General features: G+C 36.4%; 2 protein-coding genes across 2 annotated transcripts; both read left to right on the top strand.

The window, feature by feature from the left end:
- Positions 1-5377: 5377 nt before the first annotated feature.
- On the top strand, positions 5378-6166 carry LOC110459546. The gene has a single exon (XM_021511868.1). The coding sequence runs from the start codon at positions 5378-5380 to the stop codon at positions 6164-6166; it is 789 nt and encodes a 262-aa protein (XP_021367543.1).
- Positions 6167-9585: 3419 nt separating this feature from the next.
- On the top strand, positions 9586-10260 carry LOC110459558 (splicing regulatory glutamine/lysine-rich protein 1-like). Its single transcript, XM_021511888.1, has one exon. It carries the CDS (start codon positions 9586-9588, stop codon positions 10258-10260), a length of 675 nt encoding a protein of 224 aa, XP_021367563.1.
- The last annotated feature ends 17525 nt before the right edge of the window (positions 10261-27785 follow it).

Consider the following 27785-nt stretch of genomic DNA (forward strand, 5'->3'; position numbering starts at 1 on the left):
TCTGGCAAATATACAAAACAAATCATTTAAAGATTTAAACATATATTGACCACTGTGACCTTGAATATGGGCGAAGTACCATATCAGTACCCCTGGGGCTTTTGGTTATTGAGAAGAAGTTGTTTAACCTAAAATATTGACGCCGGACGACGTACGGACAATGGAAGAGGAGCGACGACTTGGCCCTTTGGCTAATAAAAAAGATACTGGTCTGGTGGTGTTCATTTTAGTGTCTGCCATTGTTTGAGCCACAGCAGCCTTAAAAGGATGCTATTTCTCTTGACAAGGCTTTCATTTTATTACCATGCATATTTGACTCATTCACCCCTGAAATTTTGCAATGAACTATTTCAACCTTTGAATTGGAGGAGTTCAAATGTGTTTTCAGGGGTGAATGAGTTGTTTAAACAGTTCCTGGACAGCAATATTGGTAAAGTGTAGTACCAGAAGTGATTGTTTTTCTCTCTCCTATATTTCTACTTTTGTTTATAAATTATCAAATTTTCAAACTGCTGTAATTCTGCAAGATGCATTCCAAGCTGTTTTCCATATGAACTCCATTTGTGGAAAAGGGTTGGCGGGTTAGCAGGGGTGTGTTTTGAATTCACATTTTACAGTATTCAATTCTAGTAGTGAGTTCAACAGGGATCTCCTGTCAATTGAGCCTTAATTGTTTGTTTGTGTTTTATGTCCTATTCACAGCTATGGTCATTTAAGGACGTGCCAGGTTTTGGTGGTGGAGGAAAGTCGGTGGAGAAAAACCACCGACCTATGGCCAGTCCCTGGCGACTGCCCCACGTAGGCCTTGAACCCGCCTTGGACTCAGTGGTGGAGGGCTAGTGGTACATGTAGCAGAATGTCAGACGCCTTAACCACTTGGCCACCGCAGCCCCAAAATTGAGCATTAACTGAAACTCCACCTTTCATAGACCTTAATCAGGAATGTACAGAGCTAAATAATGAATGACACAATAATACACAAACAATCCTAACAGACCTAATGATAAAATGTCAGGTGCAATAAATACAGGTAACTCAAGCCATTTTAATAATCATAACAGAATGCTAAGTCTGATAATAAAATCATTTCAGGTTGACAACACTGAATTCATACTGTTCCAAGATCACCTGCACTCACGAACTACATGTAATTTCGGTATGTAGTTCTCCAATTTTATTCCCAAATCGAGTAAACCCACATCTCCAAGCAGAACTCTCAACTGGAAAAAATAGAATTGAGTTTTCTCCTAAAGCAGGCCACAGGGGAAAGTTAACTGTTCCTGTAATGAAGATAAATTAACCTCACAATCTCCTTCACCCGGGGGGCTGCCTTAATTAAGAAACATTTCTAAATAAATTTGGAACTTTATAACAAAAACGTGTTTAAAATCAATGCAAATTAAAGGATACAAACTTGTTCACATTTTTTTAGAACACTCATTGACCTGAATTTGAATTGCATCCATGTTGCGTAAAAGCTTCTTATCTTCAGCTCATCACAGATCGTACAAACACTGTTGGGATCCAGATTGAACATTAAGTGAAGCTGATCTGGGTAACGGGAACAATGGTTTATCCTCTGGCTTGTAGCAGTGAGCTGAACAGTCTATCACCAATTATCATTTTTTACTTGCTAATTAGCAGAACAAATTTACCAGCCATTCCAACTTTAAGCCCTAACAACAAACAAGAGACCCTTAATTACCTCGATACTGCGACATAGTCATCCCAACGAAGTACACTTGAATCGGTGTCAACAAAGCACTTAGATATTCACCACTAATAGATCAACACAGCTTCATCCGATTAAAATTTAATCATCTGATAAAACTTTTTCAAATTGTAATTGATCCTTGATACCAACAGAATAGGAAGTGTATACAACTGACTCTCAAATTCTCTAATTGAAAAACAAACTCGAAGACAAAACGCTGCAATGTTCTGCTTGCTTTAAGGCACTCCCGGCCATTAAAAAGTCTGCAAAGCATTCATTGAATACATTGTTACCATGAATCAAATCAGCAAATACCTTTTGACATGGCTTTAATGTTTTATTGAATTATGCATTTCCTCCTATTCATCAATAAATACATCTGGGATGTGGATAACTTGTTTTGAAGATCCCAACAAAACCTTCGGCTTTTGATTAAATTCTATTATCATCTCTAGTATAGTTAGTTCCTACATATAATAACCCACACACTACAGGCCAACATATCCTGGGAAATCTAGACCATCAAAATATCATCAGAATAATCCCTTGTATTAACTCATTCACCCCTGAAGACACATTCAAACTCTTCCAATTCAAAGGATGGAAAAGTTCACTATGCAATTTCAGGGGTGAATTAGTTTAAATCCCCACATATAGTAATATCTCTAAACATAAGAATACAGAATTGATGATGAAGTGTACATTATGAAATACAGGTTAAGTTATAAATCTCTACCAAAATTAAAATAAGATTAGGAATTTAATAAAGACATTAAACCCCTAAGGCCTCAATTAAAATATTGTTTGTTTGGCGTTGACCGACCGACCCGAAAATAAACCCCTGACTGGATTTTTTTTTTTACGTATCTGAATTATTATTTTTTATTTTATCTACGATCGCTATTTCCGGAATCCGAAACATTCCGGAATTTGGTTCCTTTTTAGTTTTACCTACTACTAATGTCATTAAAACGCTTAATGTGGGATCGTACTGCTAACAAACACCTGACTGACTAGTACTAATATTAACTGCTGTCATAAAAATGGCAGACGTGTAGATTGAAGTGATGAATATAATGGTAAACATTTATTCTCCAGCGTCACCTACGATGATAATAAAGGTTTTAGAGGGTTTGACATGGTTGATGTGGAAATACTTCAACGGTGTAACATAGTATGTAACTTTCCAATGAACGGCTTTGTGCCCTCCGCAAACATGAAAATATCGGCGGACCAAGGCGCACATGTCGTCTGCAGGTGACGCCGAATTGAACATTGACATTTTTACGTTTTGAGCCGATTGATTTCTTCAAACTATTTATCAATGATTTAATCATAAACTAGACCGTAGCTAAGATATATCTATATGCCGACTGTGACAGTAAATATATTGAATGACGACATGAAACCTGTAGCAAATCGCATGCAATTCTTGATGAAATACCTGACCTTTTTACCTGAGAATCTCTGTGTAAATGTACAGCGTCTTATGTCATAAATGAAGTTTATAATCTCTGTTAGCATTTGTCAATCACATTTGCTGATAAAAATAATTTTAAAATGATCTTTCTGGTGCTTGAATCCGATTGATTGAAAGTTTCACATTTTCTTACCTTTATTACCACCTGTACAGGTAACTACTGAAGCAACTTTAGAATTGAAAACGTTAATATAAACTAGAGACAATAACGAACAATTTTCTTATAACTTTAATTCACATATAACAAATATTTTTCAAGTTATGCACATTTGAAAAATCAAGTAAATTAATTTATCTTTCAATAATTAATTCAGCAGTAGTGTCCCTTTACATAGAAATCAATGTAGCAGCCCAAGGGTTATTACCCGGCCTCCTCTGCCCCAGCCGGGTATCTGACGACGCAATATATAAAAAAATCTCTCGTTGTCAGAAAGCTACGTTATCGCAGCTACTGACGGACATACTCCAACATTGTTAGAGGTTTTACACGGCGAGATTTTTTGACATAATAATTTTAACAGGCGCCGTGTAACCTCTAACTGCCCATAGCTGATTTTCCCGATGCTGACGATCAAATTTTCAAAGTTCACATTTTTAAAAAGTATAGTGTGTTTACATACATTTAAATGTTCAACAGGGTCCAAGAAATATTCCTTTCTATAAATCCATAATTAGATAAGAAGAATTTCGTGTCAAATACACAAATAATGAGATTTTCATCTTTCTAAGTGAAGCAGACAATATTTGCCATGATTTTCCGGTTAATACAAAAATGGTTACATGTGATGTTCTATAAGCGAAATATAAACAAACTCAATTGTATTTTGTTCCGTTTGAAATTCTCCCTGCTATTTTGTATCAACTCAGGAAACCATGTTGTAGTTCTAAGTGCTACAACGACATGGACATGTATTTTGAGTGTTATATTCCGTAATATACGATATATATTTGTTTCTGTGGTATACATATGAGATCTATATTATATAAACCGTGAGAAGACATCGTTGTCATGAACTGTTAACCAATTAAGTGAGTTTTTCAAACCGATTTTGTTCCGCCCAGATTTCAGGCGGACCTGCATCAAAGAATTAGTGCTTCAGAAATGAGTGTTATAGACGGCAAAATCAAATCTGATAGAAAAAAGGCCGACCAGCGGCCCCTTATGTTATAGGAGTAGTACATTGGTATCTTTATGATTTCATATTAGTCATTCCAAGTTACTTATATGGTTCTTGTTGTAGTGGCTGTTGACATTGATTCACAAAGTGAATTAAACAAAATTTATTGAATTTAAAAAATGATTGTTTCATATTTGTTCAAATAAAATAAAATATTTTTCCTACCTACCGACCCATGCACTGGTAGGGTGGGTCGGTCAATGCCAAACAAGAAATATTTTAAGGATGGCCTAAAATATTGAACGATTAACTGCTTCCCTAATACTGTACGAGTACTTGGTCAGTTTCTGTCTCCTTGTTTCAGTGTTACTACCAATTGTTTCAATTTAATTCTTCTGTTCAAGTTTCAGGAAGAATTTGCCTAAAATTCCCTAAAGATGACCCCAAAAGTGACAGCACTTTAGCAATCAATTCAGCATCTCCTTCTGAAATAGTGTGTGTTGGTCAAAATCTGCTAAATTGATATTAGCCAATTGATTGTCGGATATTATCACATTTTCAAAGAAACAACCGACACATTTCTCAACCCAAATTTTTAATTTTTAGATTGTACTGATACCGGTGATTGCATGGAAATAATATCTGGATCAGGGCTACATAAAGAGGGAGAAAGCGGATTGATTTAGCTGAAGGTAGATAGCAGTGATTTCCCTATGGTTGTTATCTACAACAAGGACAAATTGATACCACCACAATAAATCTTACGAAAGGTCAACATGTAAGAATAGATGAGAAATCAATCAGTGCCGACATCCCCCTCCTAGGCAGGAAAGGCTAGGCACAAAAACTTGGATACACTTCTACAGAGAATGTCACAAATATAACATTGACTTCTGATGCCAGCTGCTTCCCTCTGTCCCCAAGGCCTAGAAATGTTTTTATGGGATCAAAAAAGAAATAAACAGCATTTTATTGCCATGCTGATGGTAATATTAACTTGAATTGGTTGTATACATACAAATGTTTCTATTAATTCTTGTTACAGAACAGCATAGTGATAAGACGATGTTACTGTTAATTCTTGTTACAGAACAGCCAAGTGATAAGACCATGTTCCCATTCATTCTTGTTACAGAACAGTCAAGTGATGAGACCATGTTCCCATTAATTTCTGTTACAGAACAGTCAAGTGATGAGGCCATGTTCCCATTAATTCTTGTCACAGAACAGTCCAGTAATGAGAATATTTTCCCATTAATTCTTGTTACAGAACAGTCAAGTGATGAGACCATGTTCCCATTAATTACTGTTACAGAACAGTCAAGTGATAAGACCATGTTCCCATTAATTCTTGTTACAGAACAGCCAAGTGATGAGACCATGTTCCCATTAATTTCTGTTACAGAACAGTCAAGTGATGAGACCACATTCCCATTAATTCTTGTTACAGAACAGTCAAGTGATGAGACCATGTTCCCATTAATTTCTGTTACAGAACAGTCAAGTGATGAGACCACGTTCCAATTAATTCTTGTTACAGAACAGTCAAGTGATGAGGCCATTTTCCCATTAATTCTTGTTACAGAACAGTCAAGTGATGAGACTACGTTCCCATTAATTCTTGTTACAGAACAGTCAAGTGATGAGACCATGTTCCCATTAATTCTTGTTACAGAACAGTCAAGTGATGAGACCACGTTCCCATTAATTCTTGTTACAGAACAGTCAAGTGATGAGACCGTGTTCCCATTAATTCTTGTAACAGAACAGACTAGTGATGAGACCCATGTTCTCAGACACCACAAGAAATGCACCAACTCAATACAGGACTATATTTCAAAAATCATTATTTAAAGACCAAAACTAACTTAAACAATCTGAGAAAATATCTGAATCTGGCAAATCAATGTTCCTGATATTACCTATCAACCAAATGTAGCAAGCAAAATAATCAGGACTACTTAATTTAGAGCTGAATATTATGAACATGGCCAAAACTGTATCAGTGAAATTAACAGCAGCATTGATAATCTTCTGAATGCATCTGCTGGTCATCCACAGCGACCATAAAGTGAAGACTGTGCCTGAATCAATTGCAATCATGTTCAGCGATATTGGTATATCATTATGTAATAGTGATGTATAAAATTATAACTAAATTATATTAGACTGAAATTGTGATTGTCTGATTACTATATATATATATATATACTGGAAGCACTATAAATCATACCAAAGCCTTTACATTAATGAAAGCTTGGGGGTTACCTATCTTTTTATCTTTCTTTTCCCACGACCAACTTTTTAATCTGGCTATATCTGTCAATGAAATAAATGATAATATTTTTAAAACTAATCATCTAACACCAGTAAAATCAACTGACAACAGCAGTGGGACAGGGATCCTTAAGTGAAAATCAACTGACAACAGCAGTGGGACAGGGAGCCTTAGGTGAAAATCAACTGACAACAGCAGTGGGACAGGGAGCCTTAAGTTAAAATCAACTAACAACACCAGTGGGACAGGGATTCTTAGCTAAAATCAACTGACAACACCTGTGGGACAGGGATCCCTAAGTTAAAATCAACTGACAACAGCTGAGTGGGACAGGCGTCCTTAAGTTAAAATCAATAGACAATAGCAGTGGGACAGGGATCCTTGACAGGGATCCTTAAGTTAAAATCAATAGACAACAGCAGTGGGACAGGGATCCTTCAGTTAAAATCAACTGACAACAGCAGTGGGACAGGGATCCTTCAGTTAAAATCACCTGACAACAGCAGTGGGACAGGGAGCCTTAAGTTAAAATCAATTGTCAAGACCAGTGGAACAGGGATCCTTAAGTTAAAATCAACTGACAACAGCAGTGGGACAGGGAGCTCTAAGTTAAAATCACTTGTCAACACCAGTGGGACAGGGAGCCTTAAGTTTTAATCAACTGACGACAGCAGTGGGACAGGGATCCTTAAGTTAAAATCAATTGACAACAGCAGTGGGACAGGGATCCTCAAGTTTTAATCACCTGTCAACAGCAGTGGGACAGGGAGCCTTAAGTTTTAATCACCTGTCAACAGCAGTGGGACAGGGAGCCTTAAGTTTTAATCAACTCACAACAGCAGTGGGACAGGGAGCCTTAAGTTTTAATCAGCTCACAACAGCAGTGGGACAGGGAGCCTTAAGTTTTAATCAACTCGCAACAGCAGTGGGACAGAGAGCCTTACGTTTGTTTCAAGCAACTGATACCCAACAATCTATACCATTTCCAACAAGTGAATGATTTTTTGTTCCAATAGTTAGCATAAATTCTTCAGTCAAAATATAAAAAGAAAATCAAACCACTTAACATTTAATTGAAGGAGTTTAAATGTTCACACAGCAAACAACCATCATGTGAAAACGTTGAAAAAAAAACACTCTTAAACAGCAATCACTGATTTTAGAATATATTCTATTTTCTCTCCATTTACAGGATGTGATGTATCAGTAGAAGGCTTTTTGCCTATCAGAAATGAAATCAAAATTGAAATGCTTTTCTGTCAAACTTTGACCCTGGAATTACACAATGGTAGCCTTAAGTTTAAACACCAACATCATAAATCTCTTAAAACTTATCGTTAAAATCCTGACAGGGAAAATGTTACAAGGGAGCGCTTAAGGATTGAAAACAGTCATCACTTCTTATAGAGTCTTACTGGAAAGCACAGAAAAGTTACAACATATACATTGAAACATTCTGGAATCAAATTAATTTTCCTTAAAGGACTAAATCATAACAAAGAGATTTAATTTTTCAAAATTCGTTGAAAAAGATTTGAGATAGAATAAGAATTTGAGACATTCTAAAATCTACCAAATAAAAGCACAGTATTCTAGGATGAAAATTCATTTGTGATGATATCACGGATCTTAATGGTTTTACTGATGTCATGATGTAGCAGAGTATATATCTATGTGCCTACAATTATAGTTCTGTACCTCAAGGAAGTATACCACACAATTTTTGTCCTTAAGAAGCTTACTGGATAGGCAAAACCAGTCAACATTAAAATTAAATTCACTTTAGGGATATATCTAACAATACCTATGCATAACGCAGGTTTTTTTTTATATTTTTTATTTTGTAGAAAACTTCAAAAGTTACTGTACATGTTTTCAGGTTCCTTAAATGTATGATTGCTTTCCAAAAATATTGATAGAAAGAGAGAAAAAATAAACAGAAGTAATTAAAATTCCATAGTAGTTTCATTAAAAAAATCCTTGGATTTAAGGGGTTAAAGCATGCTTCAAAAATAGTCTAGCATGATTTCAATCATTTTTGTCAATTGAACACTTTAATTTCCTATCGATAAAAGAACCTTGATAAAAAATCATTAGATTTACTGTCACTTTCTGACATGTTTCCCCCCCCCCCCCCCCCCACACAGATTTTATCAATTTTTCCATCTGCCATGCATGATAATCTATCAGAAAATCTACAGCTCTCCCTCCCCAAGTAAAAAGTTCACATTCTTCCTTATACTTCCCGCAAGTTGCTTTCAGCACAAAACGGATTACATCACCAAATCTCGTGATATGACAGATACGGAATCAAATTCTGCAGATCTAAGTCATTCAATCTGGAACTTGATAAAAGGAACCCGCCTTCAGTGATGACTCTATACATTCTTTACCTAGATCCTGAACACAGTCAAGTTGAATTACACTGGTCTGGTAGTTTCGATCAATTTGCTTTGACATCGCAAACTTGTGGCGTGTTGATGTCAATCATCACCAGTATCTGTTGGGCTGATACTGACTCAGCCCACAGACAGATTTAAGTTATAGCCATGTAAAGGGAAGTAATTCAATTGTGCTGAAAAAAAGAAAAAGGTCCATGAGGATAACCACATTTAACATTGATCAAAAAATTATTTTTTTCCTTACTGAAACTGAACTTCAGTGTAAATTAACTAAATGTAAAGACAATTCCAAATGAAATTGGTTCAAATAAGAGGCTCATCGGTACTTGTATTAGGAAATTGGTTCAAACAAAAGTTTCATTTACACTGTATAAAGGAAAGTAACTGTAGTTCAAACTAAAAGTCTTATGAAGATTATATACAAGAAAGCAATACGATCAGCAGGTTCCATGGGACAGAAGAAAGGATTTCAAACAACAGGTTCCATGGGACAGAAGAAAGGAGTACAAACAACAGGTTCCATGGGACAGAAGGAATGAGTTTAAACAACAGGTTCCATGGGACAGAAGAAAGGAGTTTAAACAACAGGTTCCATGGGACAGAAAAAAGGAGTTCAAACAACAGGTTCCATGGGACAGAAGAAAAGAGTTCAAACAACAGGTTCCATGGAACAGAAGAAAAGATGTTCAGACAACAGGTTCCATGGGACAGAAGAAACAAGTTTAAACAACAGGTTCCAAGGGACAGAAGAAAAGATGTTCAAACAACAGGTGCCAAGGGACAGAAGAAAGGAGTTCAAACAACAGGTTCCGAGGGACAGAAGAAAGGAGTTTAGACAGCAGGTTCCAAGGGACAGAAGAAAGGAGTTCAAACAGGTTCCACGGGACAGAAGAAAAGAGTTCAAACAACAGGTTCCGAGGGACAGAAGAAAGGAGTTTAGACAGCAGGTTCCAAGGGACAGAAGAAAGGAGTTCAAACAACAGGTTTCAAGGGACAGAAGAAAAGATGTTCAAACAACAGGTGCCAAGGGACAGAAGAAAGGAGTTCAAACAACAGGTTTCAAGGGACAGAAGAAAAGATGTTCAAACAACAGGTTCCAAGGGACAGAAGACAGGAGTTCAAACAACAGGTTCCAAGGGACAGAAGAAAAGATGTTCAAACAACAGGTTCCAAGGGACAGAAGAAAAGATGTTCAAACAACAGGTGCCAAGGGACAGAAGAAAGGAGTTCAAACAACAGGTTCCGAGGGACAGAAGAAAGGAGTTTAGACAGCAGGTTCCAAGGGACAGAAGAAAGGAGTTCAAACAATAGGTTCCATGGGACAGAAGAAAGGAGTTCAGACAACAGGTTCCACGGGACAGAAGAAAGGAGTTCAAACAACAGGTTCCGAGGGACAGAAGAAAGGAGTTTAGACAGCAGGTTCCAAGGGACAGAAGAAAGGAGTTCAAACAATAGGTTCCATGGGACAGAAGAAAGGAGTTCAGACAACAGGTTCCAAGGGACAGAAGAAAAGAGTTCAAACAACAGGTTCCGAGGGACAGAAGAAAGGAGTTCAAACAACAGGTTTCAAGGGACAGAAGAAAAGATGTTCAAACAACAGGTTCCAAGGGACAGAAGTAAGGAGTTCACACAACAGGTTCCAATGGACGGCATTAAAAGAAAGAGGTTCAAACAACAGATTCCAAGGGACGGCATTAAAAGAAAGAGGTTCAAACAACAGATTCCAAGGGACGGCATTAAAAGAAAGAGGTTCAAACAACAGGTTCCAAGGGACAGAAGGAATGAGTTTAAACAACAGGTTCCAAGGGACAGAAGAAAAGATGTTCAAACAACAGGTTCCAAGGGACAGAAGTAAGGAGTTCAAACAACAGGTTCCAATGGACGGCATTAAAAGAAAGAGGTTCAAACAACAGATTCCAAGGGACGGCATTAAAAGAAAGAGGTTCAAACAACAGGTGCATCAAGGAATGCTATGATTAAGTGTAAAACATTCCAATGAAATCTTTGCAGTACTTTGGGATAAGTAATTTTGACAAGCAATTTTGTCTTGATTCCAGTGTAAGCTTCCCTTGTTTCCTGTCCTTAAATGAATGAAATAAGATATCCAAGCTCTGATAATTAAAACACTGAGGAAGACGAACTGGATACATGGTGTGTCCTGATTTTGAACATATTTGATTGGCTATCCAAAGAATTGAATATCAAATTGGAGCTTTCTGCAGGGAAATAAACTGTCATAGCATATCAGTTATTTCTATAAAATCCACTTCACAATTCTAATTAATTTATTCCTGGACCTGGACAGGTAGATATTGATAAATGATTGTTTTCTTATTTGTGCAATGAATGAAATTTAATTCTAGTGCATTTTAAAGACATCCAACTAACCATTGAATTCCTGAAAAGTTTGGATATCAATGTACAATTCATCTATCAATTATGAAATGATACATTTTATGTACATCTGAAATAATGCAAAGGTTTAGCTCAAGTTGACATTTGCTCTGTAACTGTTTTTTTCATGAGCCGTGCCCTTAAAGCTGTCAAACTGACACATCACAAGAAAGCACTTAATTAGCAAATACAATTAGACAGCAGAAAAAAAAACATTAGGGACATCTGATTTCATTGAGCTCATATATCAGGGGCACATGGAGACAAAATCCAGTCCTGGAAGGCGTCTACATTCTTTAGTGTTAAGAAAGTATTTCTGCTATTCGACGGCCACATGTACTTTTCCAAGCCAATTCTTAAAGGTTTTTAAACAAGACGCTCAAGAGGGCTTTTCATTCTTCTTCAGAAGTTGCTTGACATACTTTTCCCTGCCTAATATTATAATTTTATGAATTTTAGTTCTTCAGAAGAAGTAGTTTGAACCATTTGACATATTTGAACGCTGGGACCTTGAAAGTAAGTCAAGGTCATTTTTATTCAAAAACTTTGTTTGGCTCTTTCCCAGGAAATAACCAGCCAAATATTAAGGTTCTGTACCTTCCAGTTCTTGAGAAGAAGTTGTTTTAATCAGTAGACATATCTGACTCCTGTGACCTTGAAAGTAAGTCAAGGTCATTTTTTTTCGAAAACTTTGTTTGGCTCTTTCCCAGGAAATAACCAGCCAAATATTAAGGTTCTATACCTTCCAGTTCTTGAGAAGAAGTTGTTTTAATCAGTAGACATATCTGACTCCTGTGACCTTGAAAGTAGGTCAAGGTCATTTTCATTTTAAAACTTTGTTGGGCTCTATCCCAGGAAGCTACCAGCCAAATATAAAGATTATAAACCTTTCAGTTCTTCAGAAGAAGTCTTTTGAAGTGTTTGACACATTTGACCCCTGTGACCTTGAAAGTAGATCAAGGTCATTTTAATTCTCAAACTTTGTTGGGCTCCATCCCAGGAATTCATCAGTCAAATATGAAGATTCTATACCTTTTAGTTCTTCAGAAGTCATTTGAAGTTTTTGACATATTTGACCCCTGTGACCTTGAAAGTAGGTCAAGGTAATTTTCGCTCTCTAACTTTGTCAGGCTCCTACCAACAAAGCTTTTCAAATATTATGACTCTAGGCCTGTCCGTTCTTTAGAAGAAGTTGTTTAAAGGAAAAGTTGACGGACGAGGAAGGACAGACAACGGACGCCGCACCATGACATGCTCAATTGCCCTTCAGGCAGGTGAGATAAAAATTACCACTTATTGAGTTACAGAATTAACAGATAACCAGTGGACTTAATTAATTCCACTAGGTAAACCATTTAATTTGCAAAGTTCAGGTGTAAATGAAATTTTATCAAGAGGTAGTAGGTGTCAATATTTCATCATCCCACCCCCTGTTGAAGTGAAAACAACAAATTTTGGTAATTATTCGCCTACCTCCAGAATAACTTTTAAATGACTTAATCAGAAAACTCAAAATAGCAAATGACATCCATCTGCATTAGAATTGACGCAACTATGAAGATAAAATCTATAATCCTGGTCAGGAAATGTATGTATGCATTCAAAATGTACAGATTTCTGGCATCATTTCCATGGCAACTGAAATTTCTAATGAAATATTAGTCTCAAAATTAAATCTGTAACAAATTTTGAGATTTGCTCCAGAAGTGCAAATATGAAACAAGATGTACATGTTTCAGGTGTCGTTCCCGTCACAAATAGGACTTTCTTGAAATTTATCAGAAACTTTAAAATAAAGACATTGGTACTAGGTGACTTGCAACTCTTAATTACTTTAAATCAGAAAGGTAACAAGAAGCCCTTGGGCCTTAACGTCCTACAGTATTTATTTTTGTTGTTGAAATATGGAGAGGAGATAATGATGTCAATCATCCCTAGAAATCTGAGTAAAAATTAGCTAAGTAAATTTCAGCTAAATCGGCCTATTAGAACTTGATTTAAAGTTTGAAATAGTTGTTTTTCAAAATGGCGGCAATATTGGATTTTTGATCGGCCAAAAAAAAAGAACACTTTGCCAGGACCATGAGTCGATCATTCATACCAAGTTAGTTAAATTGGCCCAGTAGAACTTGACTTTAAGTTTTGAAAAAGTTTTTCAAAATGGCGGTCGCGGCGGCCTTATTGGATTTCTGATCGACCTGAAAAATATTAACACTTTGTCAGGCCCATGAGTCCATCATTCCTACCAAGTTTCAGTTAAATCGGCCCAGTAGAACTTGACTGTAAGTTTGAAATAGTTTTTCAAAATGGACACTGTGGTGACCTTAAAATACCAAGACACATTTCTGACATGTGATTCACTCCTTTGTTAAATCTGTTTATGGGATATGCTCCAAAAAAGGAAATATCCACCAAAATGTATCTATTTTTTGGGCAGTGCACCCAAACTTTGTGACCCCTTACACTGTGACCCCCGACTTTGTGACCTCTTACAGTCCGACTCCTTGCTTTAATTGTGACCTTTAACACTGTAACCCCAGGCTTTGTGACCTCTAAATCTATGACTACGAGCTTTGTGTGACCTCTGACAGACAGAGAGATGATTGGTACAAGCAATCACATGCTGATTATATCCTGACCATTTTAGAGGTACACTGATTATATCCTGACCATTTTAGAGGTACACATCACCTTCCTGCACTTGTTGAGGATTACAAACTGTAAACTTCATGGTCCAGCACTAAAACACATCATCAATTACAACGTGGTTTTCAAAACTCGATTGTGGCAGACGGTTTTATCTTTATTTCCAACACATCACAGGGCAATAGAGGCTGCTACCAAAAGTACAGTACTTACACAGACCCATCTAGTCAGTCGACCAATATTATTTTCCTTTGTTCTCAAGATAAAACCTTATCTACAGTACTTCATTCCGAAATGAAATACAAAGTTAATAAATAAAAGTACAGCTAGCCTTTTATTTTAACAAAAAATGTCATGAAATACCATGATGGCGAATGCAGACAAAAACAAACTTATCTACCTTTTATTATCAAAACTATTGTTGGTTATGTACTGGATTTTTCTCAGATATAAATTTTTCACTCAAACATAAAAGAGAACAATGTGTTATTGCTATTATATACAATCAGCTGTAGTAAAAGGCCCGACAGTTATAGATAACTATGTGAAACACTGAAACTGCATCACAACACGTGATAGTCTCAACAAGTAATCAAGTTGTATATTCAATATAAAATTCTTTTTCTTTCTTTTTACAAAGCATGAGACAAGGAAATTTCATTACCATAAAATACAGTTTAATACCTTCCATGACTCCTTCCAATGTAGCCATGTGCTTTTTGAAATTCTTGTTTAAGTATGAAGATCCCAAAGATTTCCTCCATAGCGTATGATGGTAATAAAAATATAAACTTTATATTTATTTTACAACTATAAACATGTTATTACAACCTATATCAATCACTCTTGTTGACTCGGATGTTAGTGCGTGCTGGATCTTACTGTAGAAGGAAACCGGAGTACCTGGAGAAAACCCTCATGGTCGTGCAGGTGACCCCATAGTTTTTTGCGTTCGACCAGGGAATCGAACCCCAGCCACATTGGTAAAAGGCACGTGCGTTATCCACTGCACCCCCTGAAGATCCTGGTAATAGACTCTTTGTTATTTATTTGCTAGTATAAGGTGATAAAAACTGCCTCATTGTATACATAAGTGAATGGTGGCAAAAGATCCTGAAATTAAACCATATTACAACATTACATTACCTCATTTGAGCTAAGAATTCAGTCAAATGGCGACATCACATAGCCTCGCTCAAGATAAAATTAAGTCATACAACAAGCTAAAAATGAAGTCAGGGAGCAGCATTGGAATCCATTAGTGTTTGGAGTAACAGTGCATCTTACATAATCTATGATTCTTTAGCTTCATCAGTACCCTTTTATTACACGATAATGAAATTGCAGTTCACCAAACATTTATTTTAGTCCAGAGGTCGCCACGAAGCAGTTCATTACACAATTTATTGCTATAAGCGCTAGGTACAAATTGCATCATTGACACTTAGACCTGAAGTGGTTTTTATTGTATACTGCCCACTGTTTCTAGCGAGCTCACGTCACATTAGTTCAGCACTAGCATTACTTTCTGTCTGACATATCAACAACAATAAGATAACATAAAGTCTTAACAAAGAAATCCTAAACTTACATATCAACAATAAGGTAGCATACAGCCTTAAGAAAGAAATCCTAAACTAAAATATCAACAATGATAAGGTAACATACAGCCTTAACAAAGAAATCCTACACTGACATATCAAAAATGATAAGGTAGCATACAGCCTTAGCAGAGTTCCTAAACTGACATATCAACAATGATAAGGTAGCATACAGCCTTAACAAAGAAATCCTAGACTTCCATATCAACAATGGTAAGGTAACATACAGCCTTAACAAAGAAATCCTAAACTTATATATCAACAATGATAAGGTAACATACAGCCTTAACAAAGAATTTCTAACTTACATATCAACAATGATAAGGTAGCATACAGCCTTAACAAAGAAATCTTTAACTTACATATCAACAATGATAAGGTAACATACAGCCTTAACAAAGAATTTCTAACTTACATATCAACAATGATAAGGTAGCATACGGCCTTAACAAAGAAATCCTTAACTTACATATCAACAATGAAAAGGTAACATACAGCCTTAACAAAGAAATTCTAACTGACATATCAACAATGATAAGGTAACATACAGCCTTAACAAAGAAATCCTAAACTAACATATCAACAATGATAAGGTAACATACAGCCTTAACAAAGAAATTCTAAACTCAGATATCAACAATAATACGGTAGCATACGGCCTTAACAAAGAAATCCTAAACTTACATATCAACAATGAGAAGGCAGCATACAGCCTTAACAAAGAAATCCTACACTTTCATATCAACAATGATAAGGTAACATACAGCCTTAACAAAGAAATCCTTAAATCACATATCAACAATGATAAGGTAACATACAGCCTTAACAAAGAAATTCTAACTTTCATATCAGATCATATCCAGCAACATCCTTTTTTCCATAACATTGTCAGAATTCATCAGCCTCTAAAAATCTTATTTCCTGTTAGTGTCACTAATAGGTTTCCATTTGATAGTCTCTGGTATTTGCCCTTGTGAAAATTAAATCTTTATCACCTAAATACAAAATATGTATCTTTTGATAATCAATTCACTTCAACGCACAAAGAATACATTCTGGGTATAAACTTTACATCAGAAAGTCAATTCATTTATCTATGACTTAAGAAGTTAGAATTACATCTGCTTGTACAGCAAAATCATCATTGAATGATGTACTTTAAACACATGCTGGTACTGTCAAAATACAGAGACATGATAATCCCAGGTATTCCTTAGCTATATATACACTACAGACAAACCCCTATCATTGAGAAACTTAATTCTGCACTGTATCGGTGTTAAATGTTTTTTTGTGAATGAGAAACAATTCAAGAGTTCAAGTACCTCTTAAATGTTTAACATTTTCTAAATGTGCACCAAGTTGAACACTATTGCCAGATATACCAGCCAAAGCCTTATTTAGGTTTCATAAAACTCCATTAAGGAATTATTTTGCTGGAATGATGACAAAGTAGGTCACATATTTACCTATGGAATCAAGCCATTTTCCTTACATTTTATTTTTAGTAACAGTAACCTTGAACTTTGACCGATGAAAATGATACTCCAAATTTGTTCAAGATATGATCAAGGCAAACATGTGTGTGAAAAAGATTTTAAGAAAATCAGGTAGGAAATTTGGCAACTGAAGTGATTACGAGTCATTTTTTTTTGTGACAGCAACCTTGACCTTTCACGAATAACACTCCTCCTTAAGAATAACGTAACTGTGAAAATGTGTCAAGTGATTCGGCTGCTGAAGTGATGACAATTAGTGGGACAGTAAAAATGTTTAGTAACAGAGGTATTAACCTTTGACTGATAATTCCCATCACTAATAGTTTCATGAAAATCTGTGAAAACATCCAGCTAATGGAACGATGATAAGGAGTCTGAGACTGAAATTCTATTTTCAGTAACACTGACCTTGGCCTTCGACCGATGACGTCTACAATCTAACTTGTTCAAGGTAATGTCCAAGACAAACATAAATATTTACATTTGCATGGCATTGTCGCTATATAGCCTCTTTGAAAGCTGTGTCGTTGATGGGACTTTAATTACTATGCAGCGTGAGACATGATTCTTAGCGTATTAATACAACACTGACTGGAACTACAATATCCAATGTAAATAAACATGACGGCTGCTGAAATATCGCCGGGTATTGTGAGACTTGACAATGTCATTGTAAATTTACGTGCAAAAGAAATCAGAAAAGAAAAAATACTTTTATTACAACTAAAACAAGACCAAGGTCTGCATATATCGTACAAAGTGCACATCGGTTGAAATCACCAATGCCGGCATATGGAAACAATTTTAACGCTCATGCAATTTATTAGAAACACTGCACTGATCAACAGGGGTTCGTTACAAATGTCTGAAATACACATATTCTATAAACCTACTGACACATATGTTACAGACCTACTGATATGAGTCACAGCACACATAAACATTTCAGACATTTGTAACAAACCCCTGTGCTCCGTCGCAAGATCACTCACTTCAAACGCTATCAGTTTCATGCATCTCGCAGCAACGGTTTCCTCAGTTTCTGATGACATGTCAAATAACGAGGCTGTTACAGAATCTACCGACTGTAGTTAGATTCTCATACAATCAACAAATAAATTCACGTCTGGATTCTTCATAAAATGAGCAAAGAAAAAAGTTTTGAATTAACTTCCAAAAATAACTCCCTCATGGAGGGCAAGGTCTGATTTACGGTGTTCACTGTATTTATCCATGCGCAAAATTTGTTCCGGGGGAAAATCTTAACAATTTCAAATCAAACTTTCAGCTCAAGAGTTCTACTGATAAACTTAAATCACCCTATAGACATATCATACGTAATTGTATTGATACTGAATTGTGGAATAAAATTGAAGTGTTTGTTAAAATTTCAAAGTACTACTTTGTTTGCCAATCAGCACGCGACAACACGCTGTTCCAACTATTGAACGAAATTGTGTGGACTGTCGATAAGGCGGGAATTTTAAATTTTAAATATAAATTGTAAGTTAAAAAAGAACATAAGAGGCAGAGAAAACATAAATATAAGTATTGAACTGTTTTTGTATGGTATTTATGATCTATTTGAATGACACAGCTTTGCAAGCAAACAACATAATGTGCGCTAAGCTTAATTGAACTTTCATGAAAATCTGATAAGCAATTCTCTGCCATTTAAGGAACGACAAAAAGTATAATGGTGGAATTCTGTTTTTAGTACCAATGACCTTGACTGACAATGCCCATGTTTCATCTTTCCCGAGGTATATCTGAAGGAAACATAATTGTGAAGAACGAAATTAGTCAAGAGACATGGCTTCTAGAATGATGATAAAAGGTGTGACAAATGAATTGACAGAATGCCATGTTTTCTCAAACGTTTGAGCCGGGAACTAACAGGGTTTCATCTAAATCAAACAAACAATATTATGTAAATTTTGGAGATTTTGGAAAACTTCCAGGAAAGCTCAAAGTCTGAGAACATTTACAAATCCTTCACACTTTTAACAGCAGTAATATATTTCTACAAAACCTGAAACTAAAATAAAACAGAAATTAAAACTTCCATAACATTCAATTCATGGTTACAACAAGCCAACTGATAAAAATCCCTCAAGTTCTTCAAACATTCCATTTCACATAAACAAGTAAACTTCTTATCTAAATTGAAATGTTGGTACAACGAACATTTTCAACATGAAAGAAAATTTCACAAATTCATTTCCCAGTGATAATCATTTTTTACATTGCACCTCCAAAGTTTGCAGAAATATACAGATAAGAACAGAATTCTGTCTGGTATAACATTACTTGTTCTGAACACACAGCTGTTAAAAAAAATAGATACATTTAGACCCAGTGATAAAATTATACATGCAATAAAAACATATTTTATTGAAGAAAACAACTTTTTTAAAGACTTATTGCTTCACACAAAAGTCAATGTTATATATACCTTAGTTGCTGTAAACAGTGTCCAAACTCTTATTCCGTCTTTGCGTATTGCAGAGTTATCTGCTCTTGTGAGCAGGCATTGATTGTTACGTCATTTGTTTGTGAGTGTCATCAATTTTTGAGAAAACAACGTAATTTTCTCACACAAACCAATGACGTAACAATCAATACCTGCTCACAAGAAAAGATAACTCTGCAATACTCAAAGATGGAATAATCACCCCTCCCCTTAAAATTCTCCTTTCCAAAACACGCTGCAGTCTACCCCTCCCCTGTTACCAATCTAAAGTACTATCTACACTTTATACCAGGCACTATTCTTACAATCCGACAAGACTGTTCTCCAGTGTTTTAGAAAAAATAAAAAGAACAGATTTAAATTTTCCTTATGAATAAATATGTCCACACCTTTACAGCCAATGAAACAACTTCTGTTTTAGCCAATATGGTACAATAAGGACTATGATCTAAATAAAGAGGCAGCTATGTTCAGAATAAACTAAGTTATAATTCCTTTATTTTTAGAATCAGAACAAATACCTAGTGTGCATGTCAAATTATGATTAATACTTAATATAATGACAAAAGCACCAGAATGGAACAAAACTGACATCTAGAGCCCAGCAGGACAGCATGCAAAACCATGTTATATGAATGTTTTTTTACCAAATCTAAATCTGCCAGATTTTGAAATCGATAAACACATAGAATATACCCATTAAGTCCAAATCTGGCAGATTTCCAGAGTTTCTTCAGCAAACATTAAAGAACAAATGTTGTAACTAATGGTAACAAGTGGTAATTAGAACCCAGCGTTTTCTGCACTCATAATGCGACATGACAGGACGAGTAACGGACTAAACAGAATCATTATGAAGGGTAAAATGAGATTTCCTGTGGCGTCAAATACATACTTCATCAGGGTTTGGTGCTGGAGTTATCAACAAGCTCTGTGTAAATGTCTTTTTTTGTACTGGTAATAATGCCGGAGGCAGCCGCCGAACATTAATATAGACATGCTGAAAAATCTGATTGAGTTTTCGTACAGATGATAGACTCGTACAGATGATAGACTGAACAGTATGACAGGAAGTCATAGTTTCATTGGAGGAACAATCGGTCAGCACTGTCACGTTCTCATTTACATATTGTCACATCTATCCTAGGTCAACATCGCACTGTACTATCTTACACCGTACAAACAATATTTCACGTTAACATATACAATTATGTACAATATATATTCATTGTGGGCTGCAATACACAGATGGACATTTAATATCTGGCCGTACCGGACAGACGGACAAACAACAAAAGTGCCATATCGTATAGAAGGCCAATCATTTTCAACTTTGAAAATGTCATTTACTTCCTGTTGTGTGTCATCAGAGTTTACAAAGGTACAACATTTCACAGAGAGGAAAAGTGACCTTAAACCAATTATCACCAAAATTACTTTCGAGAGAAAACCAATTTGTGCTCCTGNCGTAATTAGAAACCCAGCGTTTTCTGCACTCATAATGCGACATGACAGGACGAGTAACGGACTAAACAGAATCATTATGAAGGGTAAAATGAGATTTCCTGTGGCGTCAAATACATACTTCATCAGGGTTTGGTGCTGGAGTTATCAACAAGCTCTGTGTAAATGTCTTTTTTTGTACTGGTAATAATGCCGGAGGCAGCCGCCGAACATTAATATAGACATGCTGAAAAATCTGATTGAGTTTTCGTACAGATGATAGACTCGTACAGATGATAGACTGAACAGTATGACAGGAAGTCATAGTTTCATTGGAGGAACAATCGGTCAGCACTGTCACGTTCTCATTTACATATTGTCACATCTATCCTAGGTCAACATCGCACTGTACTATCTTACACCGTACAAACAATATTTCACGTTAACATATACAATTATGTACAATATATATTCATTGTGGGCTGCAATACACAGATGGACATTTAATATCTGGCCGTACCGGACAGACGGACAAACAACAAAAGTGCCATATCGTATAGAAGGCCAATCATTTTCAACTTTGAAAATGTCATTTACTTCCTGTTGTGTGTCATCAGAGTTTACAAAGGTACAACATTTCACAGAGAGGAAAAGTGACCTTAAACCAATTATCACCAAAATTACTTTCGAGAGAAAACCAATTTGTGCTCCTGCACACAAGTCTTGACCTACATTTTCTGTATCAGTCAAGGCTACCTACAGTAAGCAACATGAAATTTGGTATTGCAGTTCTTTTTTATCTCAAAAATTGATTCTGCAGTGCCTAAGCAACAAGGAAATGCACAACATTTCAGTCAAACTAGAGACATACTGTCTGAAAATACATAATGGAATATTGGATTTTATAATATTTGCCCTAAACGCTGGAGTATAATTATCCCACATGTATATGTAATAGACATACATAGTTGGCATTGACTCAATTTCCCTGCTGAATTTCAGTATTTCTATATATTTCTGTATAAAGAGATGAAATTATGTTATTTAACAATTTTAAACATACATTACTTTTCCCAAATTCCTCCAGGATGTCTCTTAAGCAAGATTATTTTGTAAATGTCTTCGTCCAATGAAAGTCTGGCGTCATCAATATCAAAATCATTCAATATTTTAGAGCCCTAACGTTAAAGGGACAATTAAGTGCAGTAACTATTTTTCTTATAATCTTGTCACAAATTCTTCATAATAATATAGTTTGACAATCCTTATGAACCATACATGTCAGGAAATTGACAAGAGACAACGATTTCTTGGCATTTTTAATCAGTAACGGAGACATCCTTAACTGTACAGCCATATGTTTTAGCGGCAGCTGCCATTGAATTTCACTCAAACAAAAATGTCTTTCCAGCCGAGGAGAGAAGGTAAATTCTCTCTTTATTCTGCAAACTTCTTTAGAATTTGGAATACACGTACCGGCATTTATTCTGAATCAATAGCATCTTCCAAACAACCTCTCAATCATCATTACAAATGAGTGATCTATTTTACGTTTAAACCTAACTGATATCGTACTTTCTGCGGTTTGAAATTCTCCCTGTGGTACGATCTCAGTGCATGCATATTCAAATCAAACTGTTAACAGAAATAAGAGGCCCAGAGGGCCTGTATCGCTCACCTGAATATGTGTAAAATAATTGGTATGAAGTGAATACATAGCACTCCATGGTAGGTGCTGTAAGTACATATGAAATTTCAGAAAGATCCATCCAGTACTTAAGATATAGCGAGAACAAACTTCAAACAGAGCCCCACCCCTATGCCCCTAGGAGGGTCATACCCACTGTTTATACAAAATTGAGACCCCTTGGCCCAAGGATGCTTCAGACTAAATAAGGATAAAAACCCTTAATCCCTATGGTCGAAGAACGATTTTAAAGGTTTTACCTCTATTTCTCCTATTGGGCCCCGCCCTTCTGCCCTCTGGGAGACGGCACAAAATGCTTATACAAAATTGAGTCCCCTTGGCCCAAGGATGCTCCAGACAAAATAAGGATAAAATCCCTTAATCATTATGGTAGAATAAGGATTTTAAAAGTTTTGTAATTTGAAGAATTTGCTATGTTCCCCCATTGGGCCCCTCCCTTCTTTCTCCAGGGCCACACTCGTTGTTTTTACGAAATTGAGTCCCTTTTGCCCAAAGATGCTCCAGACTAATTTAAGATACAATCCCTTAATCCCTATTGTAGAAGAAGGATTATAAAGTTTTTACTTCGATTTCCCCTATAGGGCCCCACCCCTCAGGTCCCAGGGGGGCCACACCCACCGTTTATACAAAATTGGTTCCCCTTTACCCAAGGATGCTCCACACCAAATATGGACCAAATCCTTTCATTCCTACAGAATAAGAAGGATTTTAAAGAATAATTTGCTATGTTTCCCCTATTTGGCCCCACCACTCAGGCCCCTGAGGGGCCAGACCCACGGTTTATACAAAATTGGTTCCCCTTCACGCAAGGATGCTTCAGACCAAATATGGAACAAACCCTTTCATTCCTACAATGGAAGAAAGATTTTAAGAATTTGCTATGTTTCCCTATTCGCTATTGGGCCCCGCCCCTCAGCCCCCACCCACCGTTTATACAAAATTGAGTCCCCTTGGCCCAAGGATGCTCCAGACTAAATAAGGATAAAATCCCTTAATCCCTACGGTATGAGAAGGATTTTAAAGGTTTTACCTCTATTTCCGCTATTGGGCCCCGCCCCTCTGCCCCCAGGGGGGCCACACCCACCGTTTATACAAAATTGAGTCCACATGGCCTAAGGATGCTCTATACCAAATTTAGTCAAAATCTACTTGGCCGTTCAGGACTAGTAGCGTTTTAAAGGAAAAGTTGACGGACGGAAGACGACGACGGACGCTGCGGTATGGCATAAATATAAGCTCATACTGCTCATAAGCTCACCCTGGTCCTTCGTACCAGGTGAGCTAAAAATCTCATTGGATTTATATATTATGATAGTTATAATTCCTGTTTGTGATATATTGTGTAAATTAAGGTGACGAAAATGTGTTAAGTGTGAAATCAGACTCATTTCCATCTTTTTCACTCTTGCAATCTCAGAAAAATAATGCCAACACACGGGATATCCCTGCACCAGTCACAGCTTTTCTCCTCTCGCCTCTATTTTAATATCTCACTTTGGCTTCATGAGACGTTTTTAAACAGGTTATGTTACCGCAACTTCAATTTCCCAAAAATAGACAACAGAAAATATCTCCAACTTTTTCCCTTAACTTCAATTTCCCCATAAAGACAACAGAAAATATTTAAACTTTGCTCCAGGAATTAATGAGACCTAGGCCTTCCTCTCCTAAATACATCGGTTTTCTCTACAATAATACTATTCATTAGATGGCTGTTGTCGTATAACCTCTTCTGTAATACTAGCCTGGCTATGGCGTCGCTAACACTCATTGCCATAAAACCTATGTGTTGCTCCTCAACTCTATTGCTTTTCTTCCGATAGAACCTCTCTTGACCCGCGACATCACATAACTTAAGTGTTTGTCCCTTCTATAGTCCTTTTCTTGGGATAGCGTCCCTCATAAGACAGCTATTCCCATACAACCTGCGTTGCTCAACTTTATTGCTTTTCTTCACACAGTCCCTCTCTTGACCCGCGACATCACATCACATATTAAGTGTTTGTTCCTTCTTTATTTCTTTTCTTGTGAAATTGCCCCTCATAACACCCACTGCCATACACAGCCTTTGTGCTCTTTCCTATCTTCGACTTACTTACAGCTGAAAGTCTCTGCTATAGATAAGTCAGGCTATACCTGTCGAACGTGGTTCTCAAGTTTGGATCCAGCACAACTCTTCGACACTCGGGAGGTTGTCAGTCGTCGCTGGACGTTTCAACTCTCTAACCACTACATCCTAAAGTTAATTTTATTCTTCACATGGCGTCTGTCTTCAAATTCTTTTTTTATATGACTTTTTTGCTGTCCTCTAAACTTTATTTTCTTTACACAGCTTCTAGCTTCTGAGCTCTATTTCTTTTTCTTACATACAGTTCTGTACACACATTGCCATATGACTTTAATCTCAGTTCTGTCACAGCAGAAAACCCATAACAAACAAATGCGTATATAGAGAGAGAGCTTATTGAAGGTTAGAAAATGGTCATCAAAATTGATCAGTCTTTAATATATCTCCCAAAAGTGCAAAAGTTAATCAACCAATCTATCAGTAAAGAGAATGATTTCTTACTGCCGTGATTACCAGCTCCTAAAGGATAAACAATCAAGTCCAAAATAACTGTTATAAATGTCACAGAACCGACACTTCCGCAAAAATTGTATTATTGCACAATAATCTTGCTGTGTACACTGTCAACACACTGACTATATTCATTTCCCAAGGACATGTTTATACCTTCTACAAAAAAAGTCTTGCCAAAATTACTACTATTCAGCCATGAATATTTCATGGCCTAGTGGCTAAGAGGCAGTGTGGGGGCGTCACTGTCATCGTATAAGGCCAATATTACGTATGTAATGGAAACCTAACATCCAATCATCTCGCACTACAATCAAAAACATCATTTACAGACATCAGTTAATGATTTCTTCACAAGAATCAATCTTATGATACAAGTCATTAAAGAAAGGAAAAAAGAGTTAACTTAAGGACACATGCCACCTTACACTTTAGACCTTTTATTAGTTTAATTAGATTGTCTTTTTATTTATAGTTACCCCCCTTTTATCAACGTATTTTTGTTTACCCTTAGAACGTGTTACTGATTAACCAGGTTGATATTCCATAGATCTTTGAAAGTTGAACTCTCTTGGAAGGGAGGAGCATATCATTCCACCATAACACATAACCCATCAAAAGTCAGGCAACACAAACAGGTGTTGTTTTTATTATGACATATAACCCATCAAAAGTCAGGCAACACAAACAGGTGTTGTTTTTACTATGACACATAACCCATCAAAAGTCATGCAACACAAACAGTTGTTGTTTTTACCATGACACATAACCCATCAAAAGTCAGGCAACACAAACAGGTGTTGTTTTTACTATGACACATAACCCATCAAAAGTCAGGCAACACAAACAGGTGTTGTTTTTACTATGACACATAACCCATCAAAAGTCAGGCAACACAAACAGGTGTTGTTTTTACTATGACACATAACCCATCAAAAGTCAGGCAATACAAACAGGTGTTGTTTTTACCATGACACATAACCCATCAAAAGTCAGGCAACACAAACAGGTGTTGTTTTTACCATGACATATAACCCATCAAAAGACAGGCAACACAAACTGGTGCTGTTTTTACTATGACAAATAACCCATTAAAAGTCAGGCAACACAAACAGGTGTTGTTTTTACTATGACACATAAACCATCAAAAGTCAGGCAACACATACAGATGTTGTTTTTACTATGACACATAGCCCATCAAAAGTCAGGCACCACAAACAGATGTTGTTTTTACTATGACACATAACCAATCAAAAGTCAGGCAACATAAACAGGTGTTGTTTTACCATGACACATAACCCATCAAAAGCCATGCAAAACAAACAGGTGTTGTTTTTACTATGACACATAACCCATCAAAAGTCATGCAACACGAAATGGTGTTGTTTTTACCATGACACATAACCCATCAAAAGTCATGCAAAACAAACAGGTGTTGTTTTTACCATGACACATAACCCATCAACAGTCATGCAACACAAACAGGTGTTGTTTTTACTATGACACATAACCCATCAAAAGTCAGGCAACACAAACAGGTGTTGTTTTTACTGTCTTAAAGCACAAATAANATGGTGTTGTTTTTACCATGACACATAACCCATCAAAAGCCATGCAAAACAAACAGGTGTTATTTTTACCATGACACATAACCCATCAACAGTCATGCAAAACAAATAGGTGTTGTTTTTACCATGACACATACCCCATCAAATGTCATGCAACACAAACAGGTGTTGTTTTTATTTTGACACATAACCCATCAAAAGTCATGCAACACAAACAGGTGTTGTTTTTACCATGCCACATAACCCATCAAAAGTCATGCAACACAAACAGGTGTTGTTTTTACTGACACATAACCCATCAAAAGCCATGGAACACAAACAGGTGTTGTTTTTACCATGACAATTAACCCATTAAAAGTCAGGCAACACAAATAGGTGTTGTTTTTACTGTCTTAAAGCACAACAAAGTAAGCAACATCTGCGAGGTATGTTCCAAATCATTATCTTCTCGCCAACTCCATTGGTAATATCAAATTTGATGCTCTTCCATAATAAAATGATCAGCTAAATACAGAGACGATTTGGAAATAGATGTTCCTCAATAAGGAAACAGCTATCTAAATACCAATGCGACAAACACCAATGAAACAACTTGGCGATCACCTTTATTCTGAAATCTCAAAAAACCTGATCCTCCTACGATTATCGTGGGACTTTAAATGACATCTTTTGATTGAATTATCAAGACTAAAACACTTTGTTCCTACAATACCCATCAGGGTCACACATTACTGGAAACAGACCAGCAGTCTACAGCGCTGTAATGATAATGTGTAGCGTCTAAATGATGGATTTTCCTGCCGTCGTATCAATCAATGTGGCACTTCCAACTCACGGTGCTTCTTCGTGGGGAAACTTTTTAACCTTCATTCTAAATGGTTTA

This window comes from Mizuhopecten yessoensis, unplaced genomic scaffold (assembly GCF_002113885.1).
Source record: "Mizuhopecten yessoensis strain PY_sf001 unplaced genomic scaffold, ASM211388v2 scaffold10107, whole genome shotgun sequence".
NCBI lineage: Eukaryota > Metazoa > Mollusca > Bivalvia > Pectinida > Pectinidae > Mizuhopecten > Mizuhopecten yessoensis.

What these genes read in the sequence shown, in the direction of transcription:
- LOC110459558 (XM_021511888.1), top strand. Translation starts at nt 9,586, where the DNA reads ATGGGACAGAAAAAAGGAGTTCAAACAACAGGTTCCATGGGACAGAAG.
- LOC110459546 (XM_021511868.1), top strand. Translation starts at nt 5,378, where the DNA reads ATGTTACTGTTAATTCTTGTTACAGAACAGCCAAGTGATAAGACCATG.